The 20291-nt window shown below is 34.2% G+C and overlaps 5 protein-coding genes across 6 annotated transcripts; 2 read left to right on the top strand and 3 right to left on the bottom strand.

The window, feature by feature from the left end:
• Window positions 1–104: 104 nt before the first annotated feature.
• Trx2 (Thioredoxin 2) lies at window positions 105–6644 on the top strand. Its single transcript, XM_081975632.1, has 3 exons — window positions 105–265; window positions 3334–3477; window positions 6066–6644. Exons 1-3 carry the CDS (start codon window positions 242–244, stop codon window positions 6213–6215), a joined length of 318 nt encoding a protein of 105 aa, XP_081831758.1. The 5' UTR covers window positions 105–241; the 3' UTR covers window positions 6216–6644.
• A 43-nt stretch (window positions 6645–6687) lies between these two features.
• On the bottom strand, window positions 6688–12692 carry LOC145726477 (putative sodium-coupled neutral amino acid transporter 11). Of its 2 annotated transcripts, XM_081975584.1 has the most exons (10): window positions 12536–12692; window positions 12397–12453; window positions 10661–10742; window positions 10396–10605; window positions 10095–10347; window positions 9968–10038; window positions 9753–9914; window positions 9288–9544; window positions 8989–9231; window positions 6688–8761 (listed from the first exon to the last, which is right to left on the bottom strand). In XM_081975584.1, the coding sequence occupies exons 1-10, from the start codon at window positions 12614–12616 to the stop codon at window positions 8723–8725; spliced, it is 1455 nt and encodes a 484-aa protein (XP_081831710.1). In that variant the 5' UTR covers window positions 12617–12692; the 3' UTR covers window positions 6688–8722. The 2 variants fall into 2 exon arrangements, with proteins under 2 accessions (XP_081831710.1, XP_081831711.1); XM_081975585.1 differs by lacking the exon at window positions 12397–12453 and having other exon boundaries at window positions 12536–12681.
• A 641-nt stretch (window positions 12693–13333) lies between these two features.
• On the top strand, window positions 13334–14463 carry LOC145726496 (uncharacterized). The gene is made up of 3 exons (XM_081975623.1): window positions 13334–13493; window positions 13582–13772; window positions 13826–14463. Exons 1-3 carry the CDS (start codon window positions 13443–13445, stop codon window positions 14055–14057), a joined length of 474 nt encoding a protein of 157 aa, XP_081831749.1. The 5' UTR covers window positions 13334–13442; the 3' UTR covers window positions 14058–14463.
• Window positions 14464–16298: 1835 nt separating this feature from the next.
• LOC145726494 (uncharacterized) lies at window positions 16299–17264 on the bottom strand. The gene is made up of 3 exons (XM_081975622.1): window positions 17049–17264; window positions 16746–16996; window positions 16299–16692 (listed from the first exon to the last, which is right to left on the bottom strand). The coding sequence occupies exons 1-3, from the start codon at window positions 17104–17106 to the stop codon at window positions 16495–16497; spliced, it is 507 nt and encodes a 168-aa protein (XP_081831748.1). The 5' UTR covers window positions 17107–17264; the 3' UTR covers window positions 16299–16494.
• A 651-nt stretch (window positions 17265–17915) lies between these two features.
• On the bottom strand, window positions 17916–20079 carry LOC145726472 (uncharacterized). The gene is made up of 7 exons (XM_081975571.1): window positions 19628–20079; window positions 19152–19469; window positions 18969–19098; window positions 18757–18922; window positions 18522–18697; window positions 18222–18472; window positions 17916–18168 (listed from the first exon to the last, which is right to left on the bottom strand). The coding sequence occupies exons 1-7, from the start codon at window positions 19953–19955 to the stop codon at window positions 18011–18013; spliced, it is 1527 nt and encodes a 508-aa protein (XP_081831697.1). The 5' UTR covers window positions 19956–20079; the 3' UTR covers window positions 17916–18010.
• Window positions 20080–20291: the final 212 nt, after the last annotated feature.

The following is a 20291-nucleotide window of genomic DNA, read 5'->3' as shown; positions in this document are numbered from 1 at the left end:
GGTGCTGACGTCATGCATTTATCACATACTTACCATCGTCTGTTTCACTTAGTAACATCAAGTTAAACAGAGATAGTAATTTGTGTTTCTGCGTTTTTTGATCGAGTGTTTTTCAATTATTCAATCTTCCATTTTGTTGCCGATAGTCGGCAAATTTTTCCTCGCAGTAGTGGAAGTCAACGTGTGTTAACTGCATTTTTTTAAGGTTTCCCAGTCCGAATTTCCAAGCAAACCCATCAAAATGGTTACCCACATCAAAGACAAGGTGAGTCAGTTAATTTTAATGCAATTCCGGTTGGTAAAAGCGGTTTGGACTGCGTCTCCAAGCTGCCAAAGGGGCTCAAACAATTCACACGTTTTTTTGCCTTTACATTAATTTGAATTCAATGCAAAAGTGATTAGGATAGTGAAACGTCGCAGACCGGATTTGGGCAACGGTTTTCCTTAAGCCCCTTAATAATCAAGCACTATAAAATTGTTAATTTTCAACTAGTCATGTTGGTGGCAAGGTTACTGATTAGCCAGCAGCTAAAGTAAAAGTACACCTCATCTAAATTTGTTTCTATCTTGTGTGTTTTTTAAGGTTAAAGTAACGTAGTTTATAGTTTAAGGGGGCCAGTCAAGATTCAACTTAGTTTCATGCTCCATAACTATTCTGTCAAAAGTAGTTCTGCATTTTTTGGGGGGTCGAAATTGGTCTATTCAATAGAGATGTTTGAATTTTGCAGAATTACTAATTACCAAATATCCCTGGGAGTCAGGTTAACCCACTAACAGTTCTGATTCATTCCTGATTAAACTTACCTTATTGTTATATAAACTATGGTAAATTAAGAGAAAATGTTTAGGTTACAAGTGTTTGTAATGCAGTTTTATTTAACTGTGGTGGGATTGTTTGGTTATGGCTTGTTTTTACTGGGTAAACTTTGCTAAGTTCCTGAGTGTACAAACTACAAATTATTTGACAAACATTATGTTTTTGCTATTTTTATTACTACTGTGAAATATGAGACAGCAAAGCTTATTGGAAGTGGAAGAAATGTAATAAAATCTAAATTTTTCTGCAAATATTAGTATACAGAAGACTTACAATATAAGCTATGACAGAAATTGTATACATCTACAGAGTGAGTAGAATGTCAGGTGTCATAATTTGACAGTTGGCTATTTGATTGACTTCTTGTGTTATGTAACATTTGCTATAGCAATGTTCACGTAAAACATTTCTTATTATTTAGCTTCAGTGTGAATTTTGCTAATTGTGGTTGCAGAGCCACATTAAAATATATGATACAGGGTGGTCAAAAAATGGGCTCACAAAAAGGACAGAAAGTCTAGTTTTTAGTAACACTCTTTATTCTTATGATTAAGTCTGTATTAGGTTACTTATTTAAAAAGATTATTTTTTAAATTAATACATTGAACCACCCTGTAACTGTAAAAATAACCGAGTTATTGAAGGTTAAATTTAGACCTGTCAAATTCAGTCACAACTGTCTTTATTGTCAAATAACTCGTTTATTTGCAACACTTTGTATAGACTTTTATATGTCTTGATATGGTCCTCTGTGTTAATAGGTTGCTTTGTTTTGCCGCCAGAGGGCTCCAAAGTTAACTACCTGTTTTTCTTGACTGTAAATTTATTTAAGGACCTTTTTCCAAATCGGATTTGTAGGGCCCTGATTTCCCCCCTTACAGCTGTAGCAAAACTGTAGAAGTAAAATCATTAGGGTCGATTTTTGCTTCCACTAAGTGGCCAACATAATTACGAAACCCATTAGGATAGTGACGGTGTTTCAGACAAATTTCACCCTTACGAAAATTGTCATTTGCAAAAACAATTTTTTATGAACGTTGCAAGCGTTATGTCGTGGTAGGCCTTGTATGTCACGTGACCGTGTTTTTCCTAATGTTCCAGGGTCAGATTAGCCCTGAAACAGTCAAAAGTCTTTCTGGTGCACTCTGTCACTAAACCGTAAATAACACGCGTATTTGTAACACTTTGTATACACTTTTATATGTCAATGCAGAGCCAATGAAAGGAGCTTTCTATTGACGTATAAAATTCGATTGGTTAGTGGTGTCGTATGACCGCTAGAGGGCGTCAAAGTTGATTGACATTTTTTATGACTTTTTTGGTGCATCATTTTGTTCAATCTCTAATAACTCGTTTATTTGCATAATTTTTAATAGAGTTTTATACGTCAATGGAGAGCCAATAAAATAAGCTTTCTAAAAATATACTTTCTTGGGTTGATGGGTTAGACGGTTTGGCTGCTAGAGGGCATCAAAGTTACACAATTTTTTCATCACTTTTTGGTGCATCTTTTTTGTTCAATCTTGATTAATTTAAGTATTTGCATAATTTTTAGTAGAGTTTTATACGTCAATGGATAGCCAATAAAATAAGCTTTCTAAAAATATACCTTCTTGGGTTGATGGGTTAGACGGTTTGGCCGCTAGAGGGCGTCAAATTTGATTAATTTTTTATGACTTAGTGTACTTTTTGGGTTAATAACTCCCTTATTTGCAACACTTTGTATAAACTTTTATATGTCAATGGATAGCCAATAAAATGAGCTTTTTATTGACGTATAAAAGTTGATTGGTTGGTGGCACGGTTTGCCTGCTAGAGAGCGGCAAAATTTTTAAAAGTTAAATTACAAAATTCATAATTCTTCCTGAGTTTGAATGGCAGAAAGAACTATTTTATGATAATATTTTTTCAAAATACTACAATTCCTACAATTTGTACTCCATAATGCACCAGCAATTTTTGGGTTATACAAAATTTTAAAACATATTCTCCATTTTGGTTTCTATGGCATAGAATATGTATTAGAGTTAAAGATAACACAATCAGTAACACATTTACGACACACCATATATTATAGCTTGTCACTGTTTATTCTAAGAATGATAAAAATACTGCAGATTATTGCGCTTTGGCTATAGTTATCTAACTTTTAACTAAACTAGCGATTAAACCAGGAATACAAACAGTCACACTTAACTAGTTTTGTAATTTTATTAATAGGTCAAGTCAATATTAATTCTCCAAATTTGTAGGTAAAATCGGACAATTGATTACTCTAGGGTTTATTAAAACAGCAATCCATATTTGCTGTTTAAATAACTGAAAAGTTAATGTTTGTCATGGTGTGGAGGTCGTTTTCATTAATTTACAAGCTTTTTGTATGGCGTGACAAGACTACTTATAAGTCCATCTAATCTTTTTTGAGACACTCCAAAAATTATTACATAATAATCAATTACTTATTGGCATGTATTTTCATACGTCACAACTTGGTGACTAAAATCTTTCTTTTTTAGGATGATTTGCAATCAAAATTGACCGACGCCGGTGAACAATTGGTGGTCATCGATTTCTTCGCCACCTGGTGCGGTCCGTGCAAGATGATCGGCCCCAAATTGGAGGAATTGGCCAAGGAATACTCCGATGTTCATATTTTAAAGGTATGCGAGTTTCAAGAATTTCAATGATTCACAGGCTAAATAACTTGGAAATATTGGAATTAGTAAGCGTTCATGACGACGCAAAAATGACGAAGGTCAGAATACTTGTAGCAGAATTAATAACGTATTTTTCCTGCAACAACTTACGTCACGCATATATGGATCCGGTTACCATACCTATGTGTGGTTTTTATAAAAAGATGATGATGCCCTAGAATGGGAAACGGTGATATAATCTAGTTTGCAGTCCAAAGTTGTTGAACAAACAGAGAAACCGCAGGATCAAAAAATGTAACATAATAGTTGGCTAGCCCTGTATATTTTATACAGGTGTGGTAAATCCAAAACCGACCATAGGAAAACAGTGTAACTGACAGAGAAACGTAGATAATTGCATGCGCGGGAGAAAGACAGTAAACGAAAAAAATATCAAGTAGGTCATATTCCCCGTCCACCCGACGGGGTGGATTTTGGCAACAGCGCGCTGAAAATATGGCCTACTTGATATGAAAATATGGCCTACTTGATATTTTTTTCGTTTCCTGTCTTTCTCCCGCGCCTGCAATTATCTACGTTTCTCTGTCAGTTACACGGTTTTCCTATGATCGGTTTTGGATTTACCACACCTGTATAACTCATTGCATTACGAAATGGAAAAAATCGGTCATAAAACACGGTGGGCGTTTGAAAGCGTTTTTACCAATTCAATCTAATAACGACCTAGATAAGGTTACTATTAGATTTATAGGATAGAAAGTTTAATCTTGTCGGTTTAATCTACCAAAATGTATTGGTTTTATCTGGGAATGGAACTGTCAAAATTATACATATAAAAGGAGAGGACTATTTATTGCAAATCCGTGCTCTAGACAAAGATAGAGCTAAAAAGAGTGTCAGAGTGCCATGCGTTTAGTCACAAGACTTTAGTTGGGCTTACTGATAAAGTGGTCACGTGACCAGCTGTTGAATGTACGGATGGGATCGTAAAAACTCCTGGGTGTCTTGAAACAAGGGAAGAGAGTTATCAAGAAAAAGACCTGTAGAATGTGACAGAAGCCCGCCATTGTCAGCTGCTTCCGTCACATTCTATCACTAACTATTTTTTAGCATCAAGTGCTTTATCCTGTCAGCATTTGAGCTTTGACAGTTTAAATTTGCCATTCCGCAACAATTTGAAGTTCCAACCTGCATTACTTTTTGGGGTCACGTCCCAGACAATTTTCAAGTCCAACACTGTATTCATTAGGGTCACGTGACTGTTTTGACTATTTTTTTTTTTTAAACAATTTTTTTTTCAATTTTTTACTCTGACAGATTTGATGTCTGAGATAATTTTCAAGGTCAAAACTGTGCCTTATATTTACGGTCAGATGACTGTTTTAAGGATTTTTAAACACAATTTGAATTTAGACAGTTTGACAGAGTTGAACGCTGTCAGGTGTCAAATGTCAATAAGCGGTGATTAGTATGGACATTCTAAAGCCAATTTGTCTTTAAAGATTAGTGTCATTTTTAACTTATTCTGACGTTTGAAATGCGTTAAAATTCTGTTTAAAAATGTAAAACATCAAAAATAAAAATATAAATAATAAAAAAATATTTGATGTAAACAAATGCACCAGGTATTTTCACAGCCCTATTTAAATGGCGTCACATCCGTTTTGACACACTGTCAAATGTCACTTACAATACTTGTCACCATCTTTGTTCATTTCCATTGATGCTTCTAATTGAAAGAAGATTTCAGTTAATTTTATTTTGCAAATTAGCGGAAATACCACAAATAGCGCCTCAGATAATCAATTGGCGTTTCAAGTTCGCGCAACACGTTCCTAACCTAACATTATAAATAATATGACACTGTCACTGTCAAAATCAATGTAAACAAACGGAGAAATGACAGCTGGAATGCCCGAAACTGTTTTCAAAACTGATCACCAGAGGGAGTATCTCTTACCTTGAAACGTCAATAGCTTTGTTTGGGTTTTTGATTCTGAACAGTTTTGAATATGGGTTTGGACCATTTGCACGCTCATTTTTATGTAGTGCTGTAAATCAGTACACAGCAACACATATCCATGTAGATGGCCCAAATCCGAATAAAGCTAATAAGAAACGACCTTGGGTGCTACGTGACGTTACTTAACAGTTTGTCACATGATCTATCTATTGGCACATGACAATGAGATCACGTGAACTGGAATTGTTTTGATGTTGTTTGCAACAAATTTACGAAAAAATTGCAAGATTGAACAAAAAAGCTGAATATAAGAAGAAAATGAAAAAGTTGATGATGGTGGGGGTTTTGGGTGGTTGGTTGTTGTCAAGAAAGTCAAATGTCAATTTGAACGTCACTAGTCAACTGTGCCAGAAGTTAAGAGTCTAGATATGAAATTGAAATTTTAACAGTTTTAAACTGGGGGGTTAACACACTTCATGATTCTTCAAGTCCTGTAAGTAGGTAGGTAGACAATCCTGTAAAAAGCTAACCTCAAAAAGACACTAGTCAACTATACTAAAAGTTAAGTTTCTAAATAAGTAAAACTGCATTATTGATATAATATAATAACGTTATTCTTTTGTTTTAGGTTGACGTAGACGAGTGCGAAGACATCGCCATGGAGTATAACATTTCCTCCATGCCTACCTTTGTGTTTATCAAAAACAAGGAGGTTATTTTTACGTTTTCGGGCGCCAACTACGACAAACTGAAAGCCAGCATCCTGGAGAACAAGTAAAAAAGCACACAGACCCCGTTCAATTATTATTATTATATGAAATATTAATCGTACTTTACTTACATGTTTTTGGATTAGCCGATAGTTGCACTTTTGGTCTTTTTCAACTTAAATCGAACAAGCATTTATTTTATTGTTTTTCAAAAAAAAAAACTGGTCGACTATTTGCTAATCTAATTATAGTTTCATTTTTTTACTCAATTTTGCTCCAAATAGATGTAATTATTTGTTGAAATGTTGTATATTGTCTCTTGCAAACAAAACCTGTTCAGTCGGCCGCTAAGAAAGCTTTAAATCAGAATGACATTGCCACCATTGTTATAGTGCTTTTGTATTTTGTACGCTGACTTTGAAAAAAATTAATGGAATTGCTTAGATATAAATTCTGTAAAGATGTTACTCTGGAAGTAAATAAAACTTTGAAACACTTTTTGCGTTTTCAATTTGGGGGGACAAGCGAAATAAAACTAGATTACAGTAATATAATATAATTTTGTGTTAATAAGTATATAGAGTGAGTTCATGTGACGGTCATAAAAGTAAGGTGCAATAGATTCAAAGAGAAGAATTCAATTTTGTACAATTTTACATTTTTTGACATTTTTAATAAACGCTTAGGAACTAATTTTACCGCATCCAAAAATCTAAAATAAGTCAGTTAATCAAGAAATGTGGTTTGAATTCATTATTATTGATTATCTCTTCGCTAGTAAAGTTCCCCACGAATCAAATTCATTGGTGTGCTTATGGAAATTTTCTTTCAGGGATTCTAATTTTAATAACACTTAACAACTTTAATAAAATATAAATGTACACACTCACTAAATGATTTTTAAGGCCATAAATTATTTTTCGTATTTTGATTAATATCACAAGCGGCGCTTTTCCTAAGTTAACAATCTTAACGCTACGTTTTACTACTGGTACAGGGTGATTGTATAACTGACAAACGTTTACAGAGTTGCCCAAAAATATGAAAAAATAAAATAGAAAGTAGCAACCGTTTCCTGTTATATACTTTAAGTTAATAACCCCGTCATTTTATCAGTGTCTATTAAAATTATGATTTTAATAATTTATATTCTAGATACAGGATGGTTCCACTTACTAAACCATAAAATAATAATGTTTTCCTAATAAACTAACCTAATGCTCTATAAATCTAAAGTTATCTGTATAGGTTGAACCACTGTATATTGAAATATACATACATATTCTCAAATACTAAATAATATTGCAGTTCCTATAATACTAACTATATCTTATTATTATACATGTAAATCTAGTAATAAATAAATATTCTGGCTGTTTATATTTATTTATTTTTCAACATGATATTTATAGGTAGTATACAGGGTGTTCTACGATAAATAATGCGTCTTATTTCAGGGTTTAGACGTACATCAAAAATAATTCAAGTTTGCGATTGTCAAATTTCATTTTGTAAATTAGGTGACTACTTTTAACGGCAAACTAAGCATTTTAAAGGTCACGTGACCATTTTTAAGATTAAAACATTAACCTACATGCCACGTGATCGTTTTCAATCATCAATTCCACTTTTAAAAGTCACGTGATTATTTTTAAGGTTACATGACTGTTTTTAAGTTGAAAATTGCATTCCAAGGAATTTTTTTAATATCAAAATGTTTTTTATGTTTAAATTGATATTCTAAAGACTTGACTTGTCAATCATTTTTAAGATTGAAAACGTTGTCGTGTACGTAACGTATCGAATACAATTTTTAAAGATCACGTGGTCATTTTTAAAGTCTCAAGGGAATTGTAAAGGTCACGTGACTGTTTTGAATAGGAAAATGGACGCCTGAAAGTCACCGTATAACCGTTTTTCAGGTTAAAATAATATTTTGACGTGACTCTCCTTTTTTGGGTTACAAATGACATTTTTAAAGTCTAATGTCCGTTTCCCCAACATTAGCTAAGTGGAATTTAAGAACAGCTTAGATAAGTTTAGATTAGAATGTGTTATTTTGCACCTGATCTGTCACATTCAAATCTCAACTTAGCTGAAGTTGTACTTAAAATGGACTTGGTAGTATCGGGGAAACAAGCATAAATGTATAGTTTAAATTGATGAATTTCAAAGATCACGTGAGCATGCCTAAGGTAAAGGTCACGTGACCATTTTAGAATAAAAATGACGTCCTGTAGGTCACGTGACATATGACATGCATTTATGTAAAACACCCTGTATATAGAACATTTTAGAGTACCTAATAAAACTGTAATAAACTTTAAATATTAACGTTTCCTTCTCAAAAAGTTATTTAAATAGGTGCTTTTTATCGTTATATACACGGTGTAAATATATTTTAACTCTTTTTACAAAAATCACATTTATTTGGCTCGATTCTCGTTTTTTTTAATAACTGCATGTTAAGTTTATATGTAGTTATTTTTTAAGCTTTCTATAAGGTATATAGGGGTGATTGTTAACTTGGTTAGAATTCCGGTTAAACCATAACTGAGAGTGGATATTCCTCTTTTCACCAATCTGACAGTTGTCCAGTCATCACGTGACTGCCCTAATGGAGGGTCATGTGACAATTGTCAAAATTAAGTCTGCTTGGTCTAGCGAGGAATAACCGAAGACAACCTATATTTAGATACAGAGTGTCCACTTATTGATGTGCTATTGTTTAAATCATTTTTTATGCATTTCATATGCATGTCATTTGACTTTATTTTTGGCTACTAAAAGTGAAACACCCTGTATATAACACATTAGGCTGTGTAATTAAATTTGACTCACTAAAGTGGTATTAGTGGTGGAATTTCGGTCAGTGCAATAAGCCATAACCTGACCGTGACTGCACTGGTTCACTTTCTCCAGGTCCATGAACAGAAAGACCACGCCCAAGATGGCGACCACCATACCGAAAATTGCCACGCCCAATGCCGGAAGTTTAGCCCTGTCCAGTAAACTACCCTCCTCTAAACGGAGATAACACAACGCTGGTAACACATAGGCCAAGGGAACTGCCGCCAAAACGCCCTGTATAAATATAAACAGTTTTTTGGTTTGTCACGTGACCAAAAAAATGATCTTACGTTCAATTCCAAAACCACGCCTAAACAATCGGTTGCCATGGAAATCAAGTAAGTGGTCGCCACAATCGACAAAGTGATGATGTAGTGCAGTTTTTGAGATACGGGCTCGGCGGGGTCGCGCCCTATTATGGAGTTTTCCACCACTTCTCTGGTCACAAAACACTCGATCGGGTAGGTGAGGAGGATCTGGACGCTGAAAAGAATTCGGCTCACGTTCATCAGATCGTCGTCCCAACAGTAGTTTTCCAGCAGGTCACCTGATTAAAATTCATTGACGTATAGTAAGTGTTAGCGGCAACATTGTTATGCAACGTCAAAAACTTTTGACAGCTGTCAAGAAGTTGAAACTGAAACTGTTATTGCGTTGTTGAAATTGCTTTTTACCACTTTTTTTTAATAATAATCTGCAACCGTACTAATTAACAGTGCTTTTTGATTGTGGCGGAAAACAACAAATAAACAAACCTTGTGAATACGCTTTGAAGGTGGCGTAGCCGGCGATGCCAAATAGACAGGCAACAATCAGACTGGTCAAAATGGAGGCGTGAGTTATAATTTCCCATTTTTTCTGTGTAGCGTCCACTATTGAACCGTAAATCAGGAAAGTGTTATGGTGGCACATAAACGCTAAAAAATAGAACTTAAAATATCTGTAGCCAATCAGGAAATAAAACTTATACCAAAAGCCATAATTCCTATAGCCGGAATAATATCCGTGTTGAAAAACCTCCAAGAATGTGGATGTTGAGGACTAGAATTTTTTTAAAATCAAAATAGGTTGATTGAATGTTGAAAAAAAAAACGTACACCAACTCGCTTAACTGCCCTATCCGTAACATAATGGAAAACAGGATGAACGCAATACAAACCAAACTGAAGAAGGAAATCTTGGCCAACTTTGCTATATCCCTGTACAAACATAACGGTACAGTAATAAAAATTGTGGCTATCAAAACTATAATCTCTCTTTTGGCAAATAGATGATGTGGTCCAATGTCAGTCAGACGTACTATCACTTTAGTCACCGTATCCCCCACCACCACATTGTAGGAAACCATAGCTGCAATCAAATTACCAACAACTGCGGCAGGTAAGTACCATATCTCACCTATAAACGGATAAAAGAACTGCAGCGCCCCCAGGAGGACGTAACCTGCCTTGCCGAAGGCCGCCTCCATGATGCCCTGATAAGAGAAACGTCCGCTAATGTGGCCTGCTTTAATCATGAGGATGAGGGAGTAATCGGTGATGTAGGCAACGAATACTAGAAGAAGGAGGCCAAAGCCGAAACCTGCCTCGTGGAGGGCGTAAGGAATTCCTGTTTGTTGTCCGTTGTCTTTAGTAATTTCAACAATTTTCCTCATGCAACTTACCTATCACTCCACTACCGATTATGCTGTTTATAAAATTGAAACTGGCATGTTGTAACGAAGATTTCTTTTCATTTTCTTCGTCCTAAACAGAGTAGTTGTGTTAGTTTATTTTGAGATTCGGCTCTTTGCGTCTAAATATGAGTAAAACACGTGACCAGTTTCGTACAAATGTCAGATTATCTACGCTAAACCAATTAAACAAGGAAAAATATAATCTTAATAAACCTGTCCGACATTGCCATTGCACTTAAAGTAACGGGTGTTCAATAATTGTTATGGTCGTACTTGGCTGTGGTTCTAGCATGAACGTAGGACCGTTGATAAGTTCGTATATGGTTTGAAATGACAGCTGTCATATAATAATTATTTGCAACCTTATCTAAGACATACGCTTTTTGTGACAAATGCCATCCATAGGCGACCTGACCGTAACATTTATTAAACACCCGTTACAATGTTGCGATTAACAGCAACATAACTTAGGTTAGGTTTGTTTTTATTCATGTCACAGCAAATATACAGATTATTTGGAAAAATTGATTGATTGCAAAGTAAGGTGAAACAAAATGTTGGCTTCAAAAACAGCTCCGTGATGACCATCCAATTACATTTTCATATCATTGATTGTGCATTCTGGACACGTTGACAGATGACAGTAACAGAGTACTCGGCGGCGTTTGTGACTATCGACTTGAATTTAATGTGTTTTTTTGACTGAAAAATCGTACAATTCGCGTGCTAGACACATATTGGGAGCATATCAACGGTTGGTGAGTAAGAATTTAACGTTTTTTTCATGCGAAACATGCGTAAATTCGTCAATTTATTTAACATACCAGATGCCAAGCCTGTTCCAAAAATAATGCGTATTTGTGATGGTTCAGATGTGCAGGATTTGCGTAAATTACAGCACGGTAACCCGCAAATGCCTGCACAAGTAGGTTTTAAAGGGCGAAAAGATTTTTCCAAACAATCCTGTTTGTTCAAAAATTATCATATTCTCCACAAAATGGATTTGACAGCTGGGTTTTCTGATTAGAGATGGGATCGTAAAAAAAATCATCTTTTTTTTAGGGTCACGTGACTGTTTTATTTAATTTCAAATTTGACAGTTTAAGTTTGCCCTTCCGCATCATTTTAAGTTCAAAAGTGCATTACTTGAGGTCGCGTGACTGCTTTAATAATTTTTTCCGTCGACCACGTATTAACAGCTTTTTTAATGGACGATAACGGATACAAAATCGTTCATTAATGAGTCCCATTAATGCATGATTTTTTTATTGTTTTACTTTAATGCACGATTTTATCAAAAGCAACCAAATAGGTCTCATAGTTTAGTTCCATTCTACTTTATTTGTATTAAACAGAGAGAAATAGACGCATATTATTCAGTTGACATCCACCATTAACGACTGAACCAACTGTCACTGTCATTGTCAAGGGTGCCTATGATTTCGGTTTGCCGTATTGCCTATACAACTGAAAATTAGTTTTTTTCAAACTTTTTAGAATAATAAACATTTATTATTAACTACAGTCGACGTTAAATAACTATTAACACTCAATTTGAACTTTAACAATTTCCAGTTTATTTAGTTTTTTCAATGGAATGAAGTGACAAAGTGACGTTTGTGAAATGAAGGTGGGTTTACACCACTAAAGCCAGTATCACAACTAAGGTGAGAGAAATTGTATAAACCCACCTTAAATTTAGGTTTTTCTTGACATTTTCTTACCGTAATTAATTGTTTCATGTCGTCGAACGCATTTTCGTGTGAATCTATGCTACTACCCTAAAAAGTGTAAGTCACAAGTTGTATTGTTTATAATTTATTGTAGTGGTAATGTAAACTAAATATTTAAATTGTTACTTACCCTGTCTTCAGAAAATTGATGGTACTGACTCCTCGTTTTATCTAGAATGTAACTGTTTTCGTTCGATTTATTAGAAATCATTTTTTTTCTTAAATACGTTCCAGGTGCACTAAATCGGACAGTCGGAAGGACCTGTAGAGTTTCTAATAACCCACAAAAAAAAAACAAACACAAACTTTTTGGTCTACAATGGTTTGGTTATACGAAAATTTCCTGGTTGTGCACGGAAAGACACTATAAAGTAACTAAAAAATGGGAGGGTAATTACGTAACTGCAACTTGAAGGGGGGGTTAGGAAGTAATCACCTAAAATCGGGGACGAATTTTTTTTTATGAATGAGAGCCCCGAATTACTACGCTCCTGGATATTGATTTTCCTTATTGAGACATGCGTCCGGATAACGAAAACTGGATTCTGCAAAGATATGGAAAGACGAAGCGCTGAATCGGGAATTTTGTTACAGGGGATAGTTCATTAGTTTTTTTTTAAATTTCAATTTTGTTTCTCTGACTCTTCCAGGCATGTCATGTGCTCGTTTGTTTTCTTTTTCCACTCTCATCCTTCAGTCATGTCAATGTCACCTAGCTGTGCCTAAATAACTAATGACCTCTCTAAACTACATAGAGCAGCATAGCAAATTTGTTATTATGATTTGGCAATGACGAATTTGGTAAATGAAAATCACTACCTGTAATTTTCCTCTCTTTACAACTTTGCGCCTAATTAACTGATAAGCATTGATAGAGTATTTAAGACCCGATAATGGAAACGAAAAATCCTGTAAGCGCGATAATGAAGATAAGATAAAAGCCGACTTGTTTCACTTTATTGTTTATCGCTCGTTAATTTCTAATGCATTTTGCAATCAATTTCGTCTTTTCTGGAAAGTGGTTGAAATAAAACATTATGAGGCGTTACTTTTTGTGTTTTGTCGTTGTGTTCAGTGTTTTGTATCAGGTAATTATCATGCTACAATATTAAAAATATCAGAAACTTATTTTACTTTCCAATTTTGTTTTAAAATTTGATTCTTACGAACTTCTAGACTATTTCGTCTAATGACGTCAATCCGGATGATGAAGACGTGGACAGTTGGCTTCCGTTTATGGAAAAATTAGATGAATATTCTGGACTTGGCAGTTACGACGAAACCAAACGACACCAAATCGATGATATAGCCTGTACTAATACCACATGCATCGTTAATGTTAATGGAGACATAGTTTGGGATATTAGGTTTTGAATAAACTTTACAAAAATATTATTTGGTTAACTAAGGTTTCTTTTAGGATGCAACTATACTCTCAACAAATGGCTCAGTATTTTGTAGATGCAAAGGAAGACGCGACAATTTCTCTGGATGGTTGCTTAAACCAAACCCTAGTTAATGATTACAACACTTGCATGGAGCAGGTTAGGACAAGAATGATAAGCTTTATTGAAGACAAGTTTGAACAATTATTTAGACAAAAACTAGAAGAAAGTTGCGATGAGACACTTTTCAGGGCCAACTGTATATAAACCAAGTAATATTGTAGAATACCTTAGCGATAATGCCCTTCAAAAGGCAGCTTGCAATACCAAAATCAAGCTAGCAGCCCTATGAAAAGCCCAATCGCATTAGGTTGTATAACAATAAAAAAAAATTAAAATCAAAACTTACTCCTTTATACTTCAATCGCCAACTTCACCACTAAATAGCAATAAAACATTTGAAAGCCCAAGTGAGTGTGTGACAAAAACAAAACATATTTTTGTATTTATATCGTTTCTGGATAATGATATGGCCGCAGCTGCGTTTAGTAAAAAGGAAGTGTGGTTTTCACGATAAGACTTTTGAACGTCTATCCATTATCGAGTTCTTTTACATTTAATGCATAAATATGTATAAAATTAGTTTAGTAAATAAAAATAGCAATGTTTTTGGTTTTGGTTTGCTTTTATTTTAATTGAATGAATTTTTAATACAATTATTAGTGTTCGGTGATTGTTATGCAAATTGTTAATAATTATTATAGTTGATGTGTTATATGAATTTTCTCTGCGCTAACTTACAAAAAGTCTATATCATTATTAGTTCAAATTTAAGGAAAACGAGTAAGTAAAAATTATGGCGGACATAACATATTTGCTTCACCTTAATGCTCACAAATATCTAGAGAAGTTTGGAAAAATGTTTTGAAAACCCTTGGAGTGAAATCACAGCGCACTGTTGTGAAGTTTGTGATTGGTCAAAAAAAGCAGCAATCTGAAAGTTGTTTTTTTTTACCAATCACAAACTACCCACTGTGCTGAAATTTACGCAATTTTATGTAGACTTCCATTAAAGTTAAATATTGTCAAATTTACAGTGACTGAGACAGAGAGTTTACTAAATTAATTATGTAACCAAGATACTAGCGTAAAAGTACACCACCACAAATTATCATATATTGCACTTAGTTTGAGATTTCTGCAAAAATTCACTGCTTGACACCCAAAATAGGCTTGGAAATAGACATTTTTGTCACGTGGGCGTGGCAAACTCTGTAAGAAAATTCAAAATTATATGGGATTGTCATTTTTGATAGAGGTAGTCACATAATACTCAAAAATTAAAATCTGGATAAGATTTTGATAAAACTTAAGTTTTTTAGAAATTTAGGTGCCATATATGAAACACTATTTAAAGTGATTTTAAAATAAAGTTTAACATTTTTGATCCTGAATAAACTATTTTTATTAATCTGGAAAATTGGAAGATGAAATTGCATATACCTACCTGACCTAAAAGACAATTTGCATCAAAAAGTGCAATATTTGCCCTGTGTGTGTTAAAAGTGATAATGGACCACTTTGTATATATACTTCCGGAATGTACAACAAATGTTCTTATCTCTTAAAGATTACAGAATCACTTGCTTCAGACTACTTTATCAATTGTTCCAGTCATTTTCTCTTGGACTTTAAAATTCACTAGAATTTTCTGCTTCCAGCTCAACTATACACACAACACTTGCTACACACCAGATTTAACAATAAATCGACACTTAGTTTACTTTCTGGATTCATATCATTTCGGATATATTGTTAACTAAAAAATAACCATGGGCGTCTCAAAATCAAAAACATTGAATTTCCGTTAAAAACCGAATTTAATACCAAATTCGCTTATTACCTCCCATCAAGCGCACACATAAAGTGGCTTTAAAATTATTGAAGGGATAATAAAATGGGCATGGATGTGGTGTTTAAAGTTCCGCCACTGGTTGATCTCAATAGCGTACGATCCCACAGGATCCCCGGCGAGAAAGAGAGAGGAAAACTTAATGTTCTGCATAAAAGAAAAGGATGGACCAATTACGGCTGATAGTAATATGGTAACCACATGTCAAATATTTGCGGTAAAAAATGCGGTTCCAGTAAAACCAGCTGCAGAAGACTGGAACCGACGTTTTTCTCTAAAGGGTATTAGAGAAGAAAATGGGGTTTTTCACCCTTTCAATTTATTAACGGTCATTTAAAACACCCAAAAATCTTGGTACTAGACAATTTTGGTTAAACCAGTCAAGCAAAACAACCAAAGGGGTTGAACTTTTTTGTATTTTCAGATTGAGTTACTCAGCAGACCAAGAAAATGGACAAATGGAAATGCAGACAAAGTGACTGGTAAGAGCCATACATTATATCTTATTAAGGACTGTTGAGACTATCTAGAGACTTTGTGATTTCAAAACCAAACCTACACTAATTGAATATTTTAAAATTTCTTTAGACAATAAATGACAAAATAGAAAATTTATTTAGCCTTCTCTTGTTAATTATTCTTTACACAATAATACTGGTTTTAATCTCTGATACATTTTAAAGCCACTCATACTGAACACAAACAACTTTGAGAACTTAATGCTTAAATTAATATAAATGTCACAATCAATGAATTTTCAAAAATACTGATTAGTCTCATAAAAAACTGTTTCTAATTAACTGGGATATTTTCCTGATCCTGAGTGGTGGTAGGGTGATAAGGGCTGTCAATACTAAAAGGGCTGTACAATTTAGTGGGTGTTCTTCCTAGAACCTGTCTGGAAGGTGTATATGGAGTTTGGTTACTCTGGATCGGTGTCATGGGACCTTCCTCCAAAACTTGGCGACGTTTTGTGGATGTTTTAAAGTGCTAGAAACCAACCATTAACACCAGACTAACAAAATATCCAAATTTGGCCTTACTTGAGATAATGTGCCAAAAGTGACTCGAAGGCTTTTAAATGACCTGGACAGACGTTCAGCACCATTCCTGATGTACCTTCTCGTGTCATTCAGGTTTAAAACCGACAAAACTGTTTGGTCGTTGCTGGTTTTTGATGTCTCGGGGGATTCTTGCAATGTGCTACAGTCAGCTGAGCCACTACTACGTTGTTCAACATTGTAATCCAACCTTTTCCTGCATTTTTCTTGACCGGTACTACGAGTTGACGATCCTAAAGTAAAAACAATTACTAGTTCACAGTTTTCACACTCCAAACAACTAACCAGAAGAGTTTTGTGAAGAACTTCGTTGAAACCTGAACGAGTCGGTTTTGTGACTCATTATGTTTGTTAGGTTCTTGGTAGATACCTATTTCTAAATATACCACGTATCTAGATGAGGTAGTTATTAAGAAATTCAATTAAAACTCTCCTAAAACAGATCTTTTTAATTTAACCGTCCAATTTCAAAACAATACTGAACTGTAAACTGTCAAAAATATTAAACATAACCAAAAAAAAACGTCAATTGTCAAATCCGTTTTCCGACAGTAATCACGTGTAGGTTTTAAGTCGTTTAAATATTCTTATCACGTGATCTCTATCGCTTTCGTTCTTTATTGCTTGTCGCAATTCTCGTAGTGGCCATTTTGTTATTTTATTTCAAAAGTTGAAATCGCGTTTATTCTAGAATGGGAAATTTCCAAAATGTTTTCTTTTTTGCGTCAAAAATTGCGTTCTACTTCAACTCTCGGTACAGTTGCAGATCAGTAAATTTTCAGTGTACGTAAAAGTAATGTAGAAACTTTTAGCGGACATTTTGATAAGTGGACGGATACGCACGGGAAAACTATATGCGGTAAGTTGAGAAACTTTTGCCAAGAAATACGAACTAATGTAGCAAATCTTTGGTAAAAAACGCTGTAAGACAAATTAATACAAAAAAAAAACAACACAAAATGGACAATTTCACTTCTCTAACATAAATTCTTTATGAGGCAAAATGTCTGGCTCTACCAAAAACTTCCTCTATTTTATTTCTTTTATTTTCAACACTTTTAGCCTTTTTCTTGTCAAATTATTAATATTAGACTTAACGCTTTGTAGTCTATATATTGTAGTTGGACACATTTATAAATTAAAAAATGAAGACGTAATTAATCCTTATTTAATTAACCTGAAAATACTGTGTAAACAAATCTAACCTGGAAACAAAAAAAAACAACAACAATACTCTATCATTAAACTTAATCAAACTTAAAATCTTCCACATCATTAAAATCAGCCAAGTTTGCCTCATCATCATTTGCGATTGGTTCAACCTGTCGATCCGGCCATTCTTCTTTGATTTTCACCCCTTTCAAGGGTTTAATATCAATTATACCCACCTTATTGTCAACAACCCCTAAAACAATCAAAAATTACCAGATGAATGTTAGGTAATAAACATTAACTTACCTGGTAATTTAATTTTTTCCTTCACTTTGTTAATGATAGCTAGTCCAGAAGGATAAACCATCATTCTTGGTGCTAGAATGGGTGGTTCCAGTTGACACTTCCCACTGCTTACATTGATACTGTCCAAGAAATCATACACATTTTGGTTGATTTCTGTTTTTGGTGCTGCTGCTAGAGATTTTTCTTGATAAGGATACCTTATATCTTGAGCATAAGGTAATCCACACATAACAAAACATGTTTGTTCAGGTCTGGAAATTGTTTTTTAACTAAATTTGTTTATGTGTCTGTTTAATTTACCTTGGAATTAAAGCTACATATTGAGGATTGTTATCTCTGTTGTATACTCTCCTTGCAACTACATACATATTTTGGAGTGCTAATTCACTTAAGAATGTTTTGAAAAATGTGTAGTAATCATCACTCTGTTTTTCTGCTGGTAAAACCACATAAGAACCTTCTGAATTAAGAAAATACTGCAAATAATTTTTGATTCAATCTCAACTATCTACATTTAAACAAAAAATAGTTATACTTCAGGCACATTTTCAAGTGATGTGATAAACAAAATACGAAAACTTCTAGGTCCAATAGCTTTAAAGGTTGCATCACTCTCAATTGCTACAAATTTCCCATGTCTTACTATCCCACTGACAGTATCGCGTAGGTCGTAGGTTTTATCTTGTTCTTCTTCAGCAACCCTATTGATTTGTTATAATATTCGAATTCATAAAATACACAAATTACCATTTGTAGTTATCTGTCTTAACTGTACTTTTCAATTTAATTGGAGCATTAGCTTCAGTTATTTTGATTGTAGAAACTTCAAGTTTAAACATGTCATCTATATCCAAAGGCACATTCCAAGGTTGTCTTGCTGCAACAAAATTTAGTTAATCACTGTAAAGAAACTACAAAAAATTAATTTACCTTTAAAATAAGCATATGAATAGAAAAGGTGCAGGCCAATGTCATAGTTGCAGACAACAGTATGTGGCACTTCACTCAAAATGGTCTTTACAACATTCAAATTTGTTGGTAAATTACTGCAAAGCTGCTTCATCCAGTTTGTCACATCATTGAATGACAGAAGTGCTTGCGGAAGGGCACCAACATCTGGTCCAACAATGTAGAGGAAAATATCCAGGCGATTTAAATCAGTTATCAACTCAGTCAATTTTGAACTGTTTTCAGTTTTTTGGAAGGAGCTCAAATCAGTTAGAAAAAGGATTTTCAGTGTAATGACTTCTGCAATTTAATTTAAAACATTAGGATAGTTGGTTGCACAGTATAATTCTGATTTCATGATTTTTAACTACTATACAGAGTTCAAGTATTTGTTGAAATCTTTATGACCAGCACTATATTTGCAAAGTTTTAATTTTGGTATGATAAAAAAATCTTACTGGAATTTGTTGTGGCAGCATCAGATTCAAGATCAGTAACAGCAACTTGTATAGCTTCCACAAAATCAGACTCTCTTGTTTCAGTGGGAAGTTCAGGGATTGTAGGACTGCCATCCTGGCCAACATCGAATATTTGTATGCCCTTGTAGTTGTGACTGTTCGATGTGTGTGTCGAGTTTACTAAGTAAATTTTACTGCAGAGGTCCTTGGAGGAGCTCAATATGTCGTACAGCTTTATTGTATGTAAAGTGTCCAATTGTTCAAGGCGCGAAGATGTTTTCAAATCCACTAGGACTATAAACAAGTCGCGATTTGTTGGTGGAGGCATGTTTACGTACGCACACACCCCGTTATTTATTTAATTAAAGGACTGTTTTTACCAAATGGTTACACTTAGATAGATAAGATAACTTTCCCTATTTTTTTAAACTTTTTCAAATAATTTATTTCTGTTTTAAATTTGTGGGTTATGTTTCTGTAAAGCAGTTAAAAAAGTCAAATTCAAAAACTGACTTTTCTTTTATGACACCCTTGCACGTGATACGATCTTTGGTGAGTGGTTTAGTAGCACGTGATTTAATTCATACTTTATTGCGACATTGACAAGTTTAGGGCTCAAAATGCCGGGTCGAGGTAGAGAATATAAGTAAAACATTTTGTACGA

This window comes from Ips typographus, linkage group LG3 (genome assembly GCF_016097725.1).
Source record: "Ips typographus isolate SLU linkage group LG3, UJ_Ityp_2.0, whole genome shotgun sequence".
Lineage (NCBI taxonomy): Eukaryota > Metazoa > Arthropoda > Insecta > Coleoptera > Curculionidae > Ips > Ips typographus.
This window is presented reverse-complemented; position numbering and strand designations above follow the sequence as displayed.

Coding starts and splice junctions, on each gene's coding strand:
- LOC145726494 (XM_081975622.1), bottom strand. CDS start 17,106: ATGAGTCACAAAACCGACTCGTTCAGGTTTCAACGAAGTTCTTCACAA. Junction 16,997..17,048: donor TTCTTCACAAAACTCTTCTG/GTTAGTTGTTTG, acceptor TTTTTACTTTAG/GATCGTCAACTCGTAGTACC. Junction 16,693..16,745: donor CTTTTGGCACATTATCTCAA/GTAAGGCCAAAT, acceptor GTTGGTTTCTAG/CACTTTAAAACATCCACAAA.
- LOC145726496 (XM_081975623.1), top strand. CDS start 13,443: ATGAGGCGTTACTTTTTGTGTTTTGTCGTTGTGTTCAGTGTTTTGTAT. Junction 13,494..13,581: donor TGTTCAGTGTTTTGTATCAG/GTAATTATCATG, acceptor ACGAACTTCTAG/ACTATTTCGTCTAATGACGT. Junction 13,773..13,825: donor GACATAGTTTGGGATATTAG/GTTTTGAATAAA, acceptor GGTTTCTTTTAG/GATGCAACTATACTCTCAAC.
- LOC145726472 (XM_081975571.1), bottom strand. CDS start 19,955: ATGCCTCCACCAACAAATCGCGACTTGTTTATAGTCCTAGTGGATTTG. Junction 19,470..19,627: donor TGCTGCCACAACAAATTCCA/GTAAGATTTTTT, acceptor ATTAAATTGCAG/AAGTCATTACACTGAAAATC. Junction 18,923..18,968: donor AAGACAGATAACTACAAATG/GTAATTTGTGTA, acceptor ACAAATCAATAG/GGTTGCTGAAGAAGAACAAG.
- LOC145726477 (XM_081975584.1), bottom strand. CDS start 12,616: ATGATTTCTAATAAATCGAACGAAAACAGTTACATTCTAGATAAAACG. Junction 9,915..9,967: donor TATAGGAATTATGGCTTTTG/GTATAAGTTTTA, acceptor TCTATTTTTTAG/CGTTTATGTGCCACCATAAC. Junction 9,545..9,752: donor CTTCAAAGCGTATTCACAAG/GTTTGTTTATTT, acceptor AATTTTAATCAG/GTGACCTGCTGGAAAACTAC.
- Trx2 (XM_081975632.1), top strand. CDS start 242: ATGGTTACCCACATCAAAGACAAG. Junction 266..3,333: donor TTACCCACATCAAAGACAAG/GTGAGTCAGTTA, acceptor TTTCTTTTTTAG/GATGATTTGCAATCAAAATT. Junction 3,478..6,065: donor CCGATGTTCATATTTTAAAG/GTATGCGAGTTT, acceptor CTTTTGTTTTAG/GTTGACGTAGACGAGTGCGA.